This window comes from Equus caballus, chromosome 1 (assembly GCF_041296265.1).
Source record: "Equus caballus isolate H_3958 breed thoroughbred chromosome 1, TB-T2T, whole genome shotgun sequence".
Classification (NCBI taxonomy): domain Eukaryota; kingdom Metazoa; phylum Chordata; class Mammalia; order Perissodactyla; family Equidae; genus Equus; species Equus caballus.
In genome coordinates, this window is record NC_091684.1 from 105,772,225 (window position 1) to 105,793,329 (window position 21,105).

At 57.2% G+C, this 21,105-nt stretch overlaps 2 protein-coding genes and 1 non-coding gene across 12 annotated transcripts in view; 1 reads left to right on the top strand and 2 right to left on the bottom strand.

Moving 5' to 3' along the window:
- The first annotated feature begins 1,811 nt into the window (after positions 1 to 1,811).
- On the top strand, positions 1,812 to 19,662 carry POLG (DNA polymerase gamma, catalytic subunit). The gene is made up of 23 exons (XM_023650178.2): positions 1,812 to 2,432; positions 3,109 to 3,870; positions 6,565 to 6,757; positions 7,673 to 7,837; positions 7,950 to 8,096; positions 8,245 to 8,324; positions 9,127 to 9,309; positions 9,405 to 9,559; positions 9,725 to 9,851; positions 10,779 to 11,015; positions 11,886 to 12,006; positions 12,192 to 12,278; positions 12,566 to 12,673; positions 13,154 to 13,314; positions 14,108 to 14,161; positions 14,266 to 14,383; positions 14,845 to 14,980; positions 15,083 to 15,329; positions 16,701 to 16,823; positions 16,953 to 17,121; positions 17,269 to 17,477; positions 18,407 to 18,567; positions 19,139 to 19,662. The coding sequence occupies exons 2-23, from the start codon at positions 3,269 to 3,271 to the stop codon at positions 19,213 to 19,215; spliced, it is 3,660 nt and encodes a 1,219-aa protein (XP_023505946.1). The 5' UTR covers positions 1,812 to 2,432; positions 3,109 to 3,268; the 3' UTR covers positions 19,216 to 19,662.
- TRNAR-UCG (transfer RNA arginine (anticodon UCG)) lies at positions 1,968 to 2,040 on the bottom strand. The gene has a single exon. It is a non-coding gene; the product is annotated as a tRNA-Arg (tRNA).
- Positions 18,840 to 21,105, bottom strand: part of FANCI (FA complementation group I) — a 90,577-nt gene continuing 88,311 nt past the window's right edge. For all 10 annotated transcript variants that reach the window (XM_005602791.4, XM_005602794.4, XM_070266726.1 and 7 more), the window contains 3 exons: positions 20,962 to 21,057; positions 20,575 to 20,679; positions 18,840 to 19,568 (listed from right to left, as the gene is read on the bottom strand). In XM_005602791.4, coding sequence (XP_005602848.3) covers positions 19,503 to 19,568; positions 20,575 to 20,679; positions 20,962 to 21,057 — 267 coding nt within the window. In that variant the 3' untranslated portion in view covers positions 18,840 to 19,502. The remainder of the gene's footprint in view (positions 19,569 to 20,574; positions 20,680 to 20,961; positions 21,058 to 21,105) is intronic.

The window sequence follows — 21,105 nt, forward strand, 5'->3', positions numbered from 1 at the left end:
TGGTTGTTACCGAGCTCCAGCGAGGCCCTGGGAGACAGCACGCAATGAGACACAAGGGCAGTCTTCGGGGCATTCACAGCAGGAGAAGGGAGATTTTTAAAACATCGGCATTTGTTACAACTGAGGTACGTGCGTCGCAAGAAGGTACAGAGTGTTTTGATTCGGACAGGGGTTCCTAGTGAACTCTGTCCCCTGCCACGTGGGAGGAGAGGTCCAGGGCACTGTGGGGGAAGTTATCTTGTTTCTCAGGTATTACCAGAAGGAATAGACTTTTCTACAAGAACGTGCAGGTTTTTCTTCCCTCCTAGAAGAGGAGGCGGGGACGGTGGAGGAACTGGGCTCGGAATCCTGGAAACGGTGCAGCTCGGCGGGTGCCGATCCTCAGCAAGAGTCAGTGTCAGCCACTCTGGTCCTTGCTGAAGATGCTAACTCCAGGGCGGGGGCACCAGACTGGCCTGAAGCAGCCTCGTGAGAGGGGGAGCATGTTGGTGGACATTTCCCGGCACTGAACCAAGGAGGTGGGTTGTTCTCTGAATGGACGCCAGGCAGGCCCAGCAGCAGCAGCCCTGGGAAGTCACATTCAGCTGGGCCAGGGGGTCTTAGCTTTTCTGTGTCATACACATCTTCTTAGAATAATGTTTTCAAATGCAAAAAACACACAGGATTACAAAGGAAACCAGAGACTATGAGATATTAGAAAGAACAAATAGGTGATACAATATATTTTTTCACTACGTCTTGTGAAAATATCCGTGGTTGCCATTGTGGACAGTCTCAGGTACTGTTGGTACCTCTGGGGCTGGTTGCCTACCCTCATCACTGAAGGAAATGCTAAATTTCAGGTGGGAGTTTGGAAGAAATAATGAAAATGGTTTTCCGGCTCAGAGGCCCTCTGATTTAAGCTGAGATCATCTCCTCTCTGAATTTTGTGAAAATGTCAATGGTATAAGGGTAAGTGAAAAAAAACCCAGATTATAAGACAGGGAATTTTCAGTTAATTGTATTTTTTTTTCCAAGAGAAACCCCCCCCCCAAAACCACTTAGTGTATATTAAATACACCTAGAACAGTGCATGAAAAATATTTCCTACTTAAATAAAAGCATGGAAGTATCAGGGCGCAGGGCTACCAAGCTGCCTTCGCGAGCCTTGGTCTGGACTTCCCTGCCTCTCGGGCGGCAGGAGGCGGCGGGGACCGGCCGACCGAGGGCTGCATCCCTGTGCCCCGGGGTCCCCGCAGCCCACTCCCACCAGGACCGAGGTCAGTTCCTCCAGGCAGCCCCCACTGTCCAGGCACACGCGCGGGCTCACTTTCAGGGAGGCCTGAGTTTCGTCCCTCATCAGCTACGTGACCTCGGGTGGGCTCCCGTTCCTCATCCTCGCAGCCGGGTCTCCAGGCTCTCATTATTCACGCGGCCCTTACTGTGCGTAGTACTTTACAGTTTGCCAAACGTAGAGCGCCGAGAGCAGAGCCGATGAGGAGCATGACCAAGCGGCGGCGGCGCCGAGACCGGGACCGCAAAGACCGGGCGGCGCCGCCGGCTGCCCCGCGGGAGCCGGGCGCTGGGCGGGGTCTTGCGTCCGGGGACAGATTAGGGTTCACCGAAAGGCAATGGTTTTCCCTGCAGGATTGTCCGGGACGAAGACGGGCAGCACGCGGTTGGCGCGGGAGGGGCTTCCCAGGTGTAGACTGACTTTAAACCGGGGTTTCCGCCCCGCACGCCCTCCCTCTCCACGCTCCTCCCCGCGCGGGCGTGCGCGGCTGGTGCAATTTGGAAACGCGCCTCGCGCCCGGGACACGTGGGCGCGAGATGTCACAGAGGCATGACGCGTGGGAGCCGTTATTTTCGCAGACCCAGGCGTTCCCGGGCTCCAGCGTGGGACGGCAACCGGCGACGACACTTTCGTAGTGTCCCGTCACTTTACTCTTAAGAGGACGCAGGACGCCAAAAACAGTAACCGCCCCATGCGACCGCGGCAGGACTCGAACCTGCAATCTTCTGATCCGAAGTCAGACGCCTTATCCATTAGGCCACGCGGCCGCCCCGAGATCGACGCTCTGCGGACAATCTAAAAAGTGCCATCACCGCCCACGGGCTTGCCTGGGACCAATCCACCTGCTTCTCGAGCGGGGGTGGGTTGGACCTCGGCTCCCAGCGTTCCGCAGGGAGGGCGCACCCGGAAGTCCGCTCCCCCCCCGCGGACGGGCCGGTCCACTCGCGGGCCTCCCATTGGCCGCGCCGGCAGCGCCCGCCTGCTTCTCTGGCGGCCGCGGGACGAGCGGGGCGCAGACGGGAAGTTGCGGCTGCCAGCGGGGTGCGCCGGCGGCTGAGGCCACACGCCACGCCGAGGCTGCGTAGGCCGCGCGGAGGGATCGCCGCGCCGCGGGCCTGGGGTCGGAAGCCGCAGACGGAGAAGCCGCGGGTGTACCGAGGTTTCCGGCGGGGGTCGGCGGGGCGCTGGCGTCAGGGAGCGCGGCCTGAGCGGGGCGGAGGCTCGACCCCGTGCGCACCGCGCCGCCGCCCCTTGCAGGGCGTCCTCCGCCGCTGGGACCGCCGGGCCTGGGAGGGGCCCCGGGGGAACCGCGGCCCCGCCTGCGGGTTCGAATCCGGGCGCTGGCACCTCTCGGCGCCGGGCCCGCGGGCCCCCATCACGGCTGACAGCCACCACCCTTTGCTGGGCACTTGCCCGGGGCCGGGGCGCGCGACACATTCGCCCTGTGTCACCCCCACAGCGGTGTTGCATGGCAGGGAGAGTCCGTCACCCCACTTTACAGAGTAGGGAATCGGGGCCTAAGGAGCCGGTCCAAGGTCACCCATCTCGTAAGAGCCGGAGCCGGGATTCAAACCCGCGGCGTCCCCCTCCAGAACCCGCACGCTTAACCACTGCCTTCCCCTTCCCAAGTTCGCTGATGGCCCCGCGGGAACGTCAGGTTCCGCTGGAGGGGAATTGATGTTTCCCGAGGTGGTTTGAGGCTTAACTGAGAAAATGTGTGTAAAAGTGCCTGGCACGCCGCCCGGGATGCAGAAAGTGCTCGAGGGACGGGGGCTGCCGGTGGACACGTCACACCTGTGTAATGGATAACGCCGTGTCTCGTCTGTCTCCTCCAGGGTTTGTGGGTGGAAGGCAGGCATGGTCAGACCCATTTCACTGCCGGGAAGACAGAGACAGGACGTGTGTCACTCCACGTCTCTCAGCCAGTGAGAGCAGCCAAGCTGGAGCCCAAAGCCAGGTGTCCTGACTCCCACCGGGGGGCTCCCTGCACCCGCCATGAGCCGCCTGCTCTGGAAGAAGGTGGCCAGCGCCGCCGTCGGGCCCGGCTCTGTTCCAGCTCCGGGGCGCTGGGCCTCCAGCTCCGCCCCCGTCCCCGTCCCCAGCGACGGGCAGCCGCCGCCGCCATCCTCGGAGGGCGGGCAGCTGCGGCACAACGCGCTGCACATCCAGATGCTCTCCAGGGGGCTCCACGAGCAGATCTTCGGGCGCGGCGCGGAGCCGCCCGGCGAGGCCGCGGTGCGCCGCAGCGTCGAGCACCTGCAGAAGCACGGGCTCTGGGGGCAGCCGGCCGCGCCCCTGCCCGACGTGGAGCTGCGCCTGCCGCCCCTCTACGGGGGCAGCCTGGACCAGCACTTCCGCCTCCTGGCCCAGAAGCAGAGCCTGCCCTACCTGGAGGCGGCCAACTCGCTGTTGCAGGCGCAGCTGCCCCCGCGGCCCCTGAGCTGGGCCTGGGCGGAGGGCTGGACCCGGTACGGCCCCGAGGGGGAGGCCGAACCCGTGGCCATCCCCGAGGAGCGGGCCCTGGTGTTCGACGTGGAGGTCTGCTTGGCAGAGGGAACTTGCCCCACGTTGGCGGTGGCCATATCCCCCTCGGCCTGGTAAGCTGGGGCTGGGGTCAGGGGACCTCAGCGCACACGGGGGCCTGGCTGGATAGTTTGGTTCGGGGAGCATTCGCGGCCCCCCATGTGCCGGGCTCGTGCTCTTCTGGGGACTTTGGCTTGGACGGTGAAGGAGAAGAGGCTTGAGCCCAGCTTTAGCAGCGCTTACTTCCTGTCAGGAAGATGCAGATGGAAAGCAAACACCCAGGCAGGTGTCCGTTGGTGGTAGGGGCTGTGCGCAGAATCACAGCAGAGCGCTGGACTGGAGACTGGCCGGGAGGCCGCTTGAGATCACCTTGATTTGGTGCCTTTACCCCCTCCCCTAATAGCCTCCTGAGAAGTTAGTCTGAGACCTTTGAACAGTGTTTCTATTTGGGGACACTATTGGTCATTTTAGACAGGAGAAGTCTCCCATTTGTGGGACTGTCCCAGGCAGTATGAGACATTAGCATCCCCAGCCGCTCCCTCAAATGCAGGACCAAACACACCCTCCACCGTTCCCAAACCCCTCCCCCGGAGCCAAGTAGCATCCCCCAGACCCGCCCTTCCTTCCCCCGGCCTCCCAAGCAGGCCTTTTGGTCCCAAAAAGGTATAGCCAGTGTCTCTCCTTTTAAATAACTTTCTAAGTGCTACCCAAGTTTCTTTTTCAAACAGTGATGGCAGTACTGTTTCTCCCCTTTTTTATTCTTCATTCCAGGATTAAAATACTATTTACAACCTTAATGCTTTCAGGCATGGCCAGCAAAAAAAAGTTGGCAGTTTCTTTATTCCTATTGGAAGCTACATCTTTGTAAAGAAAGCTGCGAAGTGTTAAATATGCAGTTGAAAATGGTGAAAACATGGCTAAATAGATAAGGTAGGCATTAATGGCTGCACAGAGCAAGACCAGATGCTGCCGCGTTGATTCAGCTGTGGTTAAGATGAGGGTCTCAGTGCTTCCTGTGTACCCTGGTGGCCACAGTAGAGGGAAGGCCGTCCGTCGTTTGAGAAGGTAGAGGCAGCTGTGGTGGCTGAAGGAAGATCAGGAAGCCAGTGACCAGAAAGCCTTGTTTTTTGATCTCTTGGTCATTTGCGGCCGATTTACGTGGAGTCCCTTTTCCTTTGTCTCCCTCCTCCTCCCTCTCCTGTTTCTTCTACCTGTCCTCCCACCCTCCTCTCATCTCATCCCATTCTTGCCAGTGGGACAGGGGCGTAGCTCCCTTTGCCTGGCGGCAGAAGTCGTGGGCCAGGCCTGGGCTCATTCTGGGACCTTCCTCCTGGGAGCTGACTGGTTGGGGGGTGGGGGGTCCTCACAGCAGTCCACTGTTAACCTGGGCATGTCCCTGCCACGTGGCTGCGTCACAGCAGGTTCCTGACTGGCCCGCAGTTTCCAGCGGGAGGGGGAGGCCATGGACAGCCCCCCGGGCGACTTCCCAAAGGCTGTGGTCATGCGGCCAGAGGGACATTAGACAGGCCGTCAACGTTTATCTAAGGTTCACAGGAAAAGTGTAGTATATATGGCATTGGTTCAGACTCGTCTTAAATTTAAAATTGGCCTTCTTCTTTCTTATCACAAATAAGTTGATAATAAGATGGCTCTCATGCACAGCTGCAGACCTGGATCTTGACACCAGTGTGGCTTATAATTTATTGCAACTCACGTCCCTGTCATCACGCGGCCTGGAGTATGTGACGTTCTTCAGCCTCTTCTTCGGGGTTGTCCTTAAGGGCTGTGATGGGCTGAGTTGTAAGGGGGGAGGGCTCGGCCTGCGTCCCTGAGTGGATTCCCACCATTTGGAGTTAGGTTTTACCAGGTTTAAGACCCCCGTCGTCCAAAGCAGTCGATGTTTGTTGAGACTTTTGAGGCAGACAGCCGCTCCTCCCCTCCACAAGGGTTGCAGGGAGCTTCTGCACAGTTGTGGTGGCCACACGTGGCCGCATTGCTGACTTCCGTGCTGAGTGCCCTTGGCCCTCGGGCATCCTCTGCGGGTCACAGCAGGCTTTCCTCAGCGGCTGTTTCTGCACGCTTAGCCGTGCGGAAAGTCCCCTGAGGAAACTCCAGCCTTTCCTGAGTCAGTGTCCGGCCCTCACCCCCCCGGCACTGGGCACGTTTCCTCCATTCTGGCACTCTCCCTGGTCTTGCACTGAGGACAGTGGCTCAGAGAGGCCCAGCACTTTCTAGAAGGTGCGGGGTTCGCTCTTTGTCCTTCAAAATCTTTCCAGCCATCGATGACTCATCCTGTACATGTGTGCAGCATTTGTCATTTTTTTTTTTTGCCACTTTCAACTTAAAAAAAAAATTCCACTTTGGGTTCTGTTGTCTCTCTCCTTTTCTAGCACTTGGAACACTAGCTGCTTTACACTTATAGACACAAGGGCCTGATAATGTTCATCAGACACCTCAGGGCCAAGCACAGATGGGCGAACGCTGGACCTGACACACATCTATGGCCCAGGCTGAGGGCCTGTGCAGGACAGCCAGTGCGGTGGCACTCAGCTCCGTTTTTATCTGTGAAAGTTTACACGTGCAAACGCTTTTGTAACTGCCCCCTGCACATGTGCCTCCACCCCACTGCATCCCACCCCACCACACCCGACCCCCAGCTTTGTGAGGGTTGGGGGCAGCCCTGGTCTCACTTGCGCCCCCAGCTGCTAGCGCAGGCCCCAGCATGTGGTGGCGGGCACACGAGAGCATTGTGCCTCTCCCTCCCGTAGGTATTCCTGGTGCAGCCGGCGGCTGGTGGAAGAGCGCTACTCTTGGACCAGCCAGCTGTCGCCGGCTGACCTCATTCCTCTGGAGGTCCCTGCCGGTGGCGGCCCCCCGCAGCGAGACTGGCAGGAGCAGTTAGTGGTGGGGCACAACGTCTGCTTTGACCGAGCGCACATCAGGGAGCAGTACCTGATCCAGGTGAGGTTGCTGGGGTCGGCTGCAGGTCCTGGCGTGGCGGGGACTGACAGCCCTGATCCCGGTGGCTGGGGAAGGTGTTGCTTTCCTGGCCAGGGTCCCCATCGCCTTTGTAGCAGCTACCGTGCCTCCTGTCGACCAGCCTGCTGCTGGTGCCTGTCCCCAGGACCTGCCTGGTACATGACCTGAGCTGTCACCGAGTACTGATGGCCCTAGTCTCTTGAGGTGGTTTGGAGCTTGGTGTGGGTCTTCGGAGGCTCTGGGTGGGCCGCACGGCCGGGGCTATCCCGCCTGAGGCACTGACACGCAGCGTGAGCCCTTACCATCCCTGGGCCTCGGTTTCCTTATTTGTAAAGGGAGGGAGTTAGCAGACGCTGCCTTAGTGGATTGTTAGGAGGGCTAGGACAGCGCACATGTCGAGCCTCAGAAGCACGCCTGGTGTGTAGCGGCGGCAGTCCTTCATGTTATGAGGAGGGCTTTCTCACCGTGTCCTCACCACAGCCCTGGGAGAAAGGCAGGGCAGGCGAGAGCGCCCCAGCTCGTAAAAGCTGAGCATGCTGATGCTCAGCCTGCTGACCGGCCGAGGGCCACAGTGCTGGTGAGTGGCAGCACTAGGGCTGGCAGCCGAGCCTGATGGCTCAGAAGGCCTTGTTCTGGCCACTCTGTTCCCAAGGTGCCCCTCAGAGCTGTTGCTGGACGCTGGGAAGGTCTTGTGCTTTGGGATCGAGCCAGGCCTGCACCGTCAGAGGTGGCCAGGATCTGGGAGGGCAGGCCCCTCGAGGGTGGAGGGACAAGCATGAGCATGTTGTGTCTTTAGTGTTGGAAGGCTGTGTGATGGGAGGGGAGGCGGAGGGGCTGGCAGGTTGACCCACGGAAGCGGTGGGAAGCTGGCCCCTCAGCTGCAGCGTCTCTCCTCAGGGCTCCCGCATGCGCTTCCTGGACACCATGAGCATGCACATGGCCATCTCAGGGCTAAGCAGCTTCCAGCGCAGTCTGTGGATCGCAGCCAAGCAGGGCAAGCACAAGGCCCGGCACCCCACACAGCGAGGCCAGAAGCCTCAAAGCAAAGCCAGTGGCCCAGCGGTGAGAGCCCACTGCCAGGGACCGGAGCAGGGTGCTTGGGACCCCCTCGCCAGCCTGCCTGTCTATCCTGAGGCTAGGCTGATCGGCCGTGTCCTTTGCTTTGGCCCCCCAGATCTCCTCCTGGGACTGGCTGGACATCAGCAGTGTCAACAACCTGGCAGATGTGCACAGCCTCTATGTGGGAGGCCCTGCCTTAGAGAAGGAGCCTCGCGAACTCTTTGTTAAGGGCAGCATGAAGGACATCCGTGAGAACTTCCAGGTATGGTGTTGGAGAGGGGCTCCGGGGAGGTGGGCTGGGGCAGACCCCTAGCTGACCCCAGGGAGTATAGCTGCCAGACCTGACCCCAAGACCTGGCGGTGGTAGTGGGGTGGCTGCCCACCCAGCGCCTTCCTGTCGCCTGTGCCAGGATCTGATGCAGTACTGTGCCCAGGACGTGTGGGCCACCTATGAGATTTTCCAGCAGCAGCTACCGCTCTTCTTGGAGAGGTGAGGGGGAGCCCCTGGGGGCCAGTGGGTTCCTAGTACTTGGGCCCACTGTAATCAGGCAGTGCTGGGTCTTTCTCAGGCTGAGGGCCTTAGTCTTTCTTGCTTGAAAGAATGGAGCCACTCTGTCCAGTGGTGGCCACCTGGGCCTTGGACGCTGGGTTTCCACAGTGGCCCTGGAGGGGAGAGCCGAGGGCTGTGCTTGAGTTCCGTGTACGTGGTCCTGGTTTATCAAGCACCCTCTCTGTGCCCAGATCCTGATGCAAGGGCAGCCCATCCATCGGGTTATGTTTGCTAGTGAGTCGGTCTTATGATGTGGTTGGAGGCATAAGCATCAGCCAGACCTGGTTCGAGTCTTAACTGTTATATCCAGGTCATTTGATCTTGGGCAACTTACTTGGTTTCCCCGAGCTTCAGTGTTCTCATCTTGAAGCATACACGAGTATGCCTCACTCCCCAGCTGTGAGGTTCATGCGTGATCTTTTGTATGTGTGGGGTTATTAGCACAGTGCCTGGCAGTTATAGCAAATGGCAGCCATTCTCATTTTTGTGATCTGTCATTCCCACATTACCCCTGGGGATGGGACAATCTTATTTTCATTTTACGGATGAAGGAACTGAGGCTCAGAGATGTGAGGTGACTTATCCAGGTCTTGTGGCTAGGAAGCTGTCGAGCTGGGGTCTGAACTCCTGTCTGTCTGACTTTAGAGCTATGCCATGTGGGTGGTTGGGTTGAGGCTTCCCCAGCCAGCTCAGGGGTTGCCTCCTGTGGTCATTTATGGCAGCCCTGGTGTTTGCCCCCAAGGTGTCCCCACCCGGTGACTCTGGCCGGCATGCTGGAGATGGGTGTCTCTTACCTGCCTGTCAACCAGAACTGGGAGCGTTACCTGGCGGAGGCACAGAGCACCTACGAGGAGCTCCAGCGGGAGATGAAGAAGTCGCTGATGGACCTGGCCAACGACGCCTGCCAGCTGCTCTCGGGGGAGAGGTAGCCAGACTGCGGGTGGGCGGCACCCAGGCAGGGGTGGGCGGGCCTGGCCTTCGGCTTGGCCTTAGTCCTGTCCTGGTGGACTGGCTGTGCAGGTACAAAGAAGACCCCTGGCTCTGGGACCTGGAGTGGGACCTGCAAGAGTTTAAGCAGAAGAAAGCAAAGAAGGTGAAGAGGAAGGAGCCAGCCACAGCCAGCAAGTTGCCCATCGAGGGGGCTGGGGCCCCAGGGGATCCCAAGGATCAGGAAGGTGGGGAGCATGGGCGGGAGGTGGGGCAGGGATGGGCCTGGGACGCTCCTGGGACCAGGGGGCCCTTGGGAAGGGGCACCCAGCCTTCCAGAGATGAGCAGGCTGGGCAGGTCTTTTGGAGAGGCCCTGCCCCGGGTCCTGATTGTCCTCCCCCGCCCTGTGCAGACCCTGGCCCCCCCAGTGAGGAGGAGGAGTTTCAGCGAGATGTCACAGCCCGCGCCTGCTTGGAGCAGCTGAAGGGGACCACAGAGCTGCTGCCCAAGCGGCCCCAGCACCTGCCCGGACACCCCGGGTGAGGCCTGTTCTCCTAACGTGTAGAGTCCGCCCCTACCCTCTCAGGACACCCCTGTTCTGGACCCGGCAGGGGTGGCGTGCCCATGAGCCCTTACTGACCTGCTGCCCTTTGCTCCTGCCATCTTCCACTCCTGCTGTCGCTGGTGCACTCTGACCTCTGCTCACTGGACTCAGTCACCACCAGTGCACTGAGCGCCTGCTGTGTGCCGGGACCATGGCAGCCACTGGGGGTACAAACAGGGACATAGCACCTTCCTTCCAGTAGCTCCTTCTCCCAGGAGGACCCCAGCATGCAGACCAGCCTGTGCAGCTGGTGTTTCTATCCATGATGAGACAGCAGAATGAGCAGTGTTGAGGTAGTGCCTAACTGAGGAAACCAGGGAAGGCTTCCCTGAGGAAGTGACCCTTCATTTGAGCCTCAGTGTGGCAGAGATGAGAAAGTAGGCGTAGCCATGGTGAACATCAGGGTGCTGATTTTGCACTTGCGGGACCCTGGGAACGAGGCCTCCTTAAACTTGGTGCCCTGGGTACCTTGCTTGCCTCATGCTCGTTTTGCTCCTCGTGAACATCATGTGAGACAGTTTTGGAGGCCCCGGTGTGTTGCTAGAACAGTTGAGGGGTGGGGGGCGGGTCTTCTCGCTCCTCCAGCCAGTCGCCCTGCATGAAGTGGGGCTTGGGGAGGAGTCCAGCCCTGGACTGTGCTGTGGGCCCTGTTTTTGACTAGTCCAGCAGGACCGACAGAGGATCTTTCCTTTTGAGGTATTTGAATTATCTAGGGAACTCCATGGGGGTCTTGGCTGCATCCCAGAGGGAGGGGACGGTGACTATAGGCTGAGGTCTCCTTGGAGTGTTGGAGGGTGGGTGAGGCATGTCACGTGCTGTCCTTGCCCACTGCTGTGACGCTGCTCTCTTCTGGGGGGCATAGGTGGTATCGGAAGCTCTGTCCCCGGCTGGATGACCCTGCGTGGACCCCGGGCCCCAGCCTCCTCAGTCTCCAGATGCGAGTCACACCCAAACTCATGGCGCTGACCTGGGACGGCTTCCCTCTGCACTACTCAGAGCAGCACGGCTGGGGGTACCTGGTGCCCGGGCGGCGGGACAACCTGGCCGATGTGCCGGCAGACGCTGCCCTGGCCTCGGCCGGGGTTGCCTGCCCCTACAGGTAAGGCACAGGCTCCGGGTAGGAGGGGCCCCTTCCCCCTGCTGGGGAATCCAAGCCCCGCTCAGGCCAGTGAGGAGAGCTGGGGCTGGGAGTCTGGGTTCTGGTTCTTGTTTCCGTGCTGCCCCTCCTCGGGCCCATGGGGGGCGTTGAGGGCATGGCGCGCCGAGTGGGGGCACTGGGGCCCCACGGGTAAGTGGCTTCACAGGGAGGGCTGTAGGAAGTGGCAGGGAGATGGGCTTTTTCCTTCTCTGAGTATAATTTATTGAGCACTAATTATATTCTGTGTGATGAACCTTTCGCAGTGCTTTCCTCGTTTGTTCCCAAGCAGCCCGTGAGATAGAGTGGTCATACAACCTGTTTTAGAGTTAACAGCACAAAGGCCTAGGCAAGTCACTGACTTGTCTGAGATCACTGACCCTGAGCTTCTGACAGGCAGGTGTTGGGGAGAAGCTGGGACACTCGAAGTGGCCCAGAATTGAGAGTCCTGGCTGTCAGGGCAGCCTGAGTCACCTGGGGGCCCTTGGACAGAGGGGGCTGGGATCGGCCTGCTGCTGTGAGCCGAGGGCGGACGAGCGGTGGGAGCCTGGGCCGGCCCCTCCTGGCTTCCCACTGCTCGCTCCCAGAGTTTTTCTCGGGGAAGTGGCAGCTCTGTGGCATGAAAAGAGTGAGTGGCATAACCCTTGCCTGCCACCAGTGTGCTGTGTCCTTTGATTTCACGCCCCGACTGAAAACCAGGGAAAGCGCTGCCCATCTCCACCTCAGAGCCGATTCTGAGGACTAACGCAGGGACCTGCGGAAGGCCCCCGCCAGCCACCCGGCCCGGAGCGGGCACCCAGTAATCCGAGGCTGCTGCTGCTGTTCTCTGCCCAGAGCCATCGAGTCCCTGTACAGGAAGCACTGTCTTGAACAGGGGAAGCAGCATCCGGAGCTGCAGGAGGCAGGCCTGTCTGAGGAGTTCCTGCTCACCGACAGCAGCGCCATGTGGCAGACGGTGAGGGCGGGCTCTCTGTTCTCTCCCAAAGGAGCGGCACCTTTTGGGTGGCGTTGGGGGCGCTGGATGCACCCAGTGGCTCACCCCAGGCTGGCCTGGGCTGTCTGCATGCCGCAGGGAGGGGCTGGTGGATTCAGGCTGATCCAGCCTCCTGCTTCACTCCCTTGGTACCTGGGCCCATCCAGGTGGAAGAACTGGGCTGCTTAGAAGTGGAGGCTGAGGCCAAGACGGAGTACTTCCGAGCAGTGGTTTCGAGTCAACCCCCAGCCCTGGTGAGTGGGATGCCTGCTCAGGGTGCCGGGCGGCAGGGCTTTCCTCGTGCACTCAAGTAGCTCCTCCTGACTGGAGAGTTCCAGGGTCTTGGGGGTGGGAGATGCTGCCCTGCCCTTGGATGGCCTGTGCTTGTTGGAGGCCAGGGAGGCAGCCTGAGACCTCGTGGCCGTCCTGTCATTTCCCAGTACCTGCTCATCGTTTCAGGCCCTTTTTCACCCCCAGCCCATGGCCCTCGCTGAAAGCAGGTGCTGGAGCGGGGCCTGATGTAGGTGTGTGGCCCCCACAGACTGCTGCTGGTGGTCCGAAAGGCAGCCAGCCAGCCTATCACCATGGCAACGGACCTTACAACGATGTGGATATCCCCGGCTGCTGGTTCTTCAAGCTGCCTCACAAGGTGTGTCTCCTGGTTCATGGCCTGTCCCCTGGTGCCCTCAGTGCTCATGGCCCACAGCAGGCCTCCAGTGACTCAGACCCGGGGACTCCCCTTCACACAGAGTGGCGGTGCTAGCAGGGCAGAGCGTGATCTCAGACAGACACCACCGTCTCTCTGAGCCTTTGCATTCCTTCTGAAAATTGGGGGGTGAGGGACATGGTGGTGGAAGTAAATGACATAGAGCATGTCAAGTGTCTGGCACCACATCTGGTACGTGATAGGCTCTCTTGACTGATGGCTCTTGTGAGGGGAGCCAGGTTTGCTTGTGTCTGTGAGTGTGTGTGCATGCATGTGTGCATGCTGCAATCAGGGATTTGCCCCAGACCACTCTGCTCAAGGTGTGGGCTCAGTGTTGGGCGGAGCCCAGGTGCACAGAGCATCAGTTCCCCAGCCAGGGGTCTGCCTCCTGCCTCCAGCCACTGCATCCTTTGCCTTCTTCAGGATGGTAACAGCTGCAATGTGGGCAGCCCCTTTGCCAAGGACTTCTTGCCCAAGATGGAGGATGGCACTCTGCAGGCTGGCCCAGGAGGTGCCAGTGGGCCCCGTGCCTTGGAAATCAATAAAATGATTTCTTTCTGGAGGAATGCCCATAAACGTATCAGGTAGGCCGCCATGAGAGAGCAGAGACAGGCCCGTCTGTGCCCCTGGCCAGGGTTTTACAGCCCTGGGACTCCCTTTTCCCGCCTCCCACCCAGGGGCCCCTGACTCAGCCTTTGCTGCAATGGAGGGACTGCCCAGTTGTGGTCTAGGGGCCTGGCTTCTTGTGGTCCTGGTGCCATGTGACTGCAGGCAAGTCTCGCTTCCTCTCTAGCTTCAGTTTCCTTGTTTATGTAAAAAGAGTGGTACTGTAGGACCTTGATGGCTCCTCCCAGCTCTAAAAGAACCCCTTGGTATAACTGCTGGAGCCATTGCATGGGCTGAGGACCATGGAGGCTGGTGGCCTGTAAGCTCTGTTGGGTCGGGAGCTGGCTCCTGCAGGCTGAGAATGGCACACAGGTTCATCTTGAAGGCTAGTTCCAAGGGGCTCGTGGCTGCCAGCAGCACACTCGAGTGAGGAGAGTGCTGTGATGGGTTGGTGAAGACATCCCTGAGCGTGGGAGAGGCGGTGGTGGCAGGGCTGCTGGTGGACACCTTATGGATACTCTGGGATATGGGCACAAGCTGCCGCGGAGGCCTGGTGGGTTCTCAGAAGGCTTATGCTCCTGGATGGTAGATTCCAGGCCCCAGGCCTTGGCTGTGCCGGGCCCACCCTGAGTCAAGTCAGTGGGAAACGTGTTGAGGCCGGGCAGGGAGGGCGCACAGCAGCCCCGAAGCTGGGCAGTTGATGGCTGTGGTGGGATGGGTGGCTTCTGCTCCCCACGGCTGTGCTGAGCCTCCACCTGCCTGTCCCCACAGCTCTCAGATGGTGGTGTGGCTGCCCAGGTCGGCTCTGCCCCGTGCTGTGACCAGGTGAGGCCTGCCAAGTGGTTGGGACAGGAGAACTGAGTGGAGTGGGTCCTAGCAAACTGCTGAGACTCATGTTCCTCCCCACTTCCTCGGAACCCCGCCACCAGGCACCCAGACTATGATGAGGAAGGCCGCTATGGGGCCATCCTGCCCCAGGTGGTGACCGCCGGCACCATCACCCGCCGGGCTGTGGAGCCCACGTGGCTGACTGCCAGCAACGCCCGGGTATGTGTCCTCTGCACCTCTGGTTCCTGCCCTTCCTCACCTGCATCTCTAAGAACTGAGGTTGCAGAGGGCCTTTAGTGAGGAGCATGAAAAGGAACCTAAGATCTGGGTCAGGCAGGACTTGAGTTCAAGTCTGGTTTCATGGCTCATCCGTTCCTTCAGCACACACTCTCTGGGCCCTGCTCTGGCCAGACACTGACTAGGGGAGACAGCACCGCTGTCGTGGAGGTTAGGGGGCTGGGCGTCGGGCTCGCCAGAGAGTAGGGTTGCTCTCGCCGTGACCCCCTTGCTGCTGGGCGGCCATCCCTGGACTGTGATGCTTGCAGCAGTGCCGTCTGGCATCCCTAAAACCAGCCCCTTAGGGGAGGCCCCTTCATTCTCAGGCAGCTCTGGCCCCGGGAACGGGGTAGGAGGAGTCCCGCTGGGGTATCTTGGTGGGGCTAACCTCCCTCTTCCTGCAGCCTGACCGAGTAGGCAGTGAGATGAAGGCCATGGTGCAGGCCCCGCCTGGCTATGTGCTCGTGGGCGCTGACGTGGACTCACAGGAGCTGTGGATTGCAGCAGTGCTTGGAGACGCCCACTTTGCCGGCATGCATGGTGAGCGAGAGCCAGGGCTGGGCAAAGGGAGGCAGCCTGGCCCTCAGGCCCAGGCTGCTGGGCAGGACGGCTCTGAGCTTTCTCTCTCTGCCTCGCCCCCAGGCTGCACGGCCTTTGGGTGGATGACACTGCAGGGCCGGAAGAGCAGGGGCACCGACCTGCACAGTAAGACAGCTGCCACTGTGGGCATCAGCCGGGAGCATGCCAAGATCTTCAACTACGGCCGCATCTACGGGGCAGGGCAGCCTTTCGCCGAGCGTCTGCTCATGCAGTTCAACCACCGCCTCACACGGCAGGAGGCGGCCGAGAAGGCCCAGCAGATGTATGCTGTCACCAAGGGCCTCCGCCGGTGAGGGTCCCTGCCTCACTCATGTTCCCCCCAGGGCCTCAGGCCTGCTTTACTACCCTTGACTGCCCCCATCTTTCTCTCTCTTCCCATTACCTGAGCCCTCACCTGGCCCCTCCCCCTCCAGACCTCTGTGTTCTGGGACAGTGTCTCCTTGGGTGACATTTGCTTGTCTAATAGCCTTAACCAGTTTTCATCACAGGGTTATTTTGTTACGTTGTCACCAAGTGGTAGTGGGTCCACAGCTCTGGTCCTGCAGAATAAACAGGAATGTGGGGTTGCAAACTCACATGCTTATAGGGAATGAGAGCGAGTGAAGTGGGCGGGTGTCCAATGGTAGGAGGTGACAGGAGGGCGCTGTGGAAAACTGGAGACTTGAAACTGACTTTGATGGAGCAGGCCTTACCAGGCTTCCACTGTTTCCTCTGGTGGTACCAACTGTTGTGTGCTGAGGGCCTCAGCAGGCTCCTAGGAGGGTTCCTGGAGCAAGTGTGAGGGAGGAGAGGGATGTTTACAACTTCCTTAGGTCTAATATACAGCTGACCTCATGAAAGATGACAAGTTTAAGTGAGAAACAGTGTAGTGGGACCGCGTAAGTGCAGAAAAGGGAGCTGAGTATTGTCCAGAGGAGGTGGGAGGAGGAGGTGGGGTTGGCTGCAGCTTGTACCACAGGTAGTGTGTGCTGATGGAAGCGAGGGCAGTGAGGACTGAGGAGGTTGGTCTTAGTTGTGGAGACCTTGTAAGGCCTCGCAGAGGAGTCTGGACCGAGGGCACAGGTTGTGGGGAAGCCCTGGCGCACCTCTGAACAGGTGAGTGACATAGCTCTGGAGCTACTCGGGGACAAGCCTGGTCATGTCTGAGGTTGTGTGGAAGCTGGGAGTCTGGGGCAGTGAACTGAGAAGGGTCTGCCAGGCCTGGCTGTATGTTCTGCCTTCTCCAAATGCCCTCTCCCCTCAAGGAGCCCATTCTCCATCCCACCCCACCCCCAGATCTGGAGTGAGAGCCCTTGCTGCCTCATGAAGGAATATATGGCACCTGTTGGGCATTGGGCAGTTCAGTGTCTCAGAGCATTAGGACAGTAGTAACGGTGGTGGCTCTTGTGTTGGAGTTTCTGTTCTTTATTGGGCTAACATGACACAGCCCACAAAAGCCTGAGTTCCTCTCTGGGCTCCACCTTTTTCTGGCTGCGACCCCAGCAAGTCACTTAGCCTCTCTAAGCCTGTTTCCCCTCTGAAGTAGAGCCTGTAGGGGGATAGGTATGACCCCCAGGGTGGCTGTGGAAATGGCGTGAGATGGTGTGTGAACACTCCTAGCCCAGGGCCTGGCACAGAGGTGGCACTCCCATGGGAATGATGGTGGTGACACTCCCCCCAGGTATCGGCTGTCGGATGAGGGCGAGTGGCTGGTGAGGGAGTTGGACCTCCCCGTGGACAGGACTGAGGATGGCTGGGTTTCCCTGCAGGATCTGCGCAAGATCCAGAGAGAAGCTTCAAGGAAGTGAGAACCTTCTGTGGGTTAAGGACAGAGGGAGGGTCTGGGCTGGCCCGAGGAGACTGGGGTGCTTTGTTTTTAGCTCTGAGATGCTGAGACACAAAGCTGGCCCTCTCTTTGTTCCCGGTCCCCCAGGTCAAACTGGAAGAAGTGGGAGGTGGTTGCTGAACGAGCGTGGATGGGGGGCACGGAGTCAGAAATGTTCAATAAGCTGGAGAGCATTGCCACGTCTGACACACCGTGCACCCCGGTGCTGGGCTGCCGCATCAGCAGAGCCCTGGAGCCCTCGGCTGTGCAGGGGGAGGTATATTGCTACCCTTGGAGCATGGGGAGAGGGGTCACGGCAGGGCTCCTGTAGCACCTCCTGCCCCAGAGTGAACTGGTGTTGGGCTGGACCCCTTTCACCTGTGCCCACCAACCCCTTTCACCTGTGCCCACCTTCCCTCCCCAGTTTATGACCAGCCGTGTGAACTGGGTGGTGCAGAGCTCTGCTGTGGACTACTTACACCTCATGCTCGTAGCCATGAAGTGGCTGTTCGAGGAGTTTGCCATTGATGGGCGCTTCTGCATCAGCATCCACGACGAGGTTCGCTACCTGGTGCGGGAGGAGGACCGCTACCGCGCTGCCCTGGCCCTGCAGATCACCAACCTCCTGACCAGGTATGCAGGGGCCCGCGGCCGCTCTGGCCCGGCCATATGCTCAGGTGTAGGGCTTTGGATCAGGCTGAGTATGATCTGTGAGTTTTTATCTCCCCGCAAATGAACGTTTTAGCTTTTGTCTCTAGTTTAAAAAAATTGTTAGTCTTTAAAAAAGTGGCCTCCACCTTTAAAAAAGATTTCTTGGGTTTGAAAATGTCATATACCAACACCAGATCACTCAGGTAGTAAGGTAGGAGTCATGGGAGCTGTTCCAAAGAGTAGTCCTCAAATTGTGCTCCCCTAAGAACACAGCTTTCTGCTTTGAAAATCAAATGACAGAAGGCTTTTCTCAATCTAAGGAAATTGAGATGTTTTCCTTTCATCCATAAATGTTTTCTTAAGTGCCAAAAGTTTGTTATTCTAACAGAAAACATTGTTAATGGGGAAACTCAAATGTGATTTTAAAAAATCTTATATATTTTATATTGAGTTGTATTTTCTCATAAAATTCCTAATTTGTATGGTTGAATTAAATGATACTACAGTTCCATGTTGATCTGCTACTCAGAACCAGTTTGGGGACATGATCTGTCCTGATTAATGAGTAAATAATAGTTTGCAGTGCTCAGCACTGTCTCCACGGCCCTCTTAATCATCTCCTGGGGTGTTAAACTTAAGAAAGCTAATGAAGTCCTCATATATGCAAACTCTGACCCAATAATTGAAAAAATTTTTTATATCAATAAAGTGTACCAAACTGGAAAAAAAAGGTGTGTGATGAGTCCATGATTGCATTTCAGCATCTCAGTGGAGGTGTCAGGCTGCTGGGTGGAGGGCAGTGTGGCTGAGTGAGCAGAGCCGGTGTGGGGGTCTGAGGTCACTGTCCCAGAGTACTGGGCCTCTGCTCACAGCAGGGGCACGGCTGTGAGAGGAGATTGGGTCTCTTACAGGTGCATGTTTGCCTACAAGCTGGGTCTGAACGACTTGCCCCAGTCAGTCGCCTTTTTCAGTGCAGTCGATATTGACCAGTGCCTCAGGAAGGAAGTGACCATGGATTGTAAAACCCCTTCCAACCCAACTGGGATGGAAAGGAGATACGGGATTCCCCAGGGTGAGCACAGCACGTTTGTTCCTTATTATGCCTAGGATATAAGGTGGATCATACTGTGGTCTTGGACAACAGGAAGCTTGGGGCACACAGGATAAGAAATCCACTCTGACTCGCACTGTGTGTTAGGCTGTTTGTTTATAATGTGCCCTGGGTCCAAAGTGAACATGATGTGCACATCACAAAGAGATGTGTTTCTAGAAAGTGGTTCATAGTAAATGAAGGAAGAAACCAGAGCTTCAAATGTACCTTTCTCTCTTCAACCACACCAGAAATGTCTGAAGAAGATTTATTGTATAAAGTCAAAGTGCATTCTTAGATGAAAAAAATTGTGCTTTGAATACCAAACAAGTAAATCACAAACCATATTTTCTATTTAAAATGTATCTAAGACAAACTTATTTTATACAAAAAGGAAATGGACCCTTCCAAATGTAACGTTATCATTCCTGGCAATTCTTCTCAACCCTTCCATCCTCCTTTTTGACCTTAACAGTAAGCTCCTTTTCTCACTTCTGAGCTCTCAGTTACATTTCTTGAGGAAGCATCCTAACTGATTTGCACTATCTTTCAGGTGAAGCGCTGGATATTTACCAGATAATTGAACTCACCAAAGGCTCCTTGGACAAACGAAACCAGCCTGGACCATAGCTCTGCCTGGAGGCTCTATATTTGCTCCCGTGGAGCTTCACTGGGTGTTGCAGGCTCCCAAACTCAGGCTTTCAGCTGTACTTTCTGTAAAAGGGCTTGCCTAAGGCCAGTCATTTTTCAGTAGTAGGATCTGCCAAGGACAATTGCCTCTAAATGAAGGTGCAGTTGAATTCAATGGGTTCAGAACCAAGATGCCAACATCGGTGCAGGCTGTAGAACAAGGGGCACTATTGCTTACTGGGTCAAAAGAAAGCAGAAGCCCCAAAGTTCACATTAACTCAGGCATTTCATTTATTTTTCCTTTTCTTCTTGGCTGGTTCTTTGTTCTCTTCCTCGTGCTGTGATGCAGTGCCCTAGAAGGGGAGAGAAGTAATACTCTAATGTGATAAACCTGCCCAGAGGCAGTGGAAATAAAAACAAACAAAAATCCTTTATCTTCTCATCAAAGCCTGTGTTAGTCATGTTTCTCCGCTTCCTCACTCAGAGGCGGCAGTAGTGTTGAAGACGGGGAGCCCTCCAAAGTAGACTAAGGCAGTGCGAACTCCTTTCCTTTGGACTTTTGGATGCATGGGACAAGAGGACAAATGAGGAGCATCAGAAAAAGAGCTCCATAGCCCTCCTGACCTCAGATGCCAAGTAGGTAAAGGGAGTGGGTGGAGCCAGGTGCATTATGGCCAGGAGTATGATATCTGAAGAGTGTAGGGAGGAAAATTTTGAAATGCCACAAATCCAGGGTGTTTTACATAAACTTCTGATTTTGAAATGGGAATGGGCCACTGATTTGCTACCTGTATCTTGGAAAAACCTAAGATGATGAAATTTTAGGGGCTAGAGGTAAGGAAACAATGGGTTCTTGCTTCAAAAATACGGTAGGGCTTGGGGTGTGCTATTGTAACTGGCAAAACTAAAGGGAGAGGAACACACCAGAGGGAAAAGGAGGATAAGAAACTGGCATGAACTGAAGGAAGCCTCACCTGAACTAATGAGAGTGGCCTTGCCTTGAATGAGGGTGTGGTGCAAGAGGAAATCAATTGGTTTCTGAGCCAGAAACCCAGGGCTAGTCATTTCCCAATGGTTCAGAAAGTCATAGGGAGAAGACCCACAGGAAGACCTTGTTTTGTCATCATCCCCCTTCTGGAAATGTCTACCCAAAATGTATACAAGTCTGGGCAACTTGGTAAGGTTCAAAGTTTACAGTCCTCCTTTTGAGTGCCTGGTTTCATCTTTACCACCTTTAAGCCCTTTCTCTGTAGTTCCTGCCCCTCCACTAATGCGCAGCGGCTCCCAGATAGGCTACTAACAATCAGTCAGAAAGGGTGGCTAGGGCTTGCTGCACTCCAGTCAGAAGCAGGCACTCACCTCTTCAACTTCCTCCTCATCCTCTCGAAGAACCATGTCCAGGATGTTTCCTTTGATCTTGAAGTCTCGTGAGGTGCTGAGCTTCATGTGCTGCATGAGGTTCACCTGTGACAGAGTGGCAAGCAGGGGCATATTTTCCTGCTGCTAGGCCCCACCCAGGCAGCCTGAGCCATTTGTGCTGGGCCCCTGGCCGCTCCTTCAGCCCCTACTTAGCGTGGGCACGCACCCACTTCACCTGTTCTCTGTCAGTCTCCTGCGTGAGGTTTGGATTCAGGCCATCAGATCAGAAATGGCCACGGACCGATCCCCCATTGCAGCTGTGCTGCTTCAGCCTGCCAGGTCCCCTCACAGGGTAAACAAATGGTAGACAAGACGCAGCAGGTTTACCTTGGACTTCTTAGAAAGGTGGATGAGAAACTTTTCATACTGTTCAATGGCAAAGATGAGATTAGGGATTGGCTTGGTTTCCCGAAGAACTCTGGCCTACAGGGCAAAGAAGAGAAGACCACCTCAATTTTAGGTTCAAGGGTT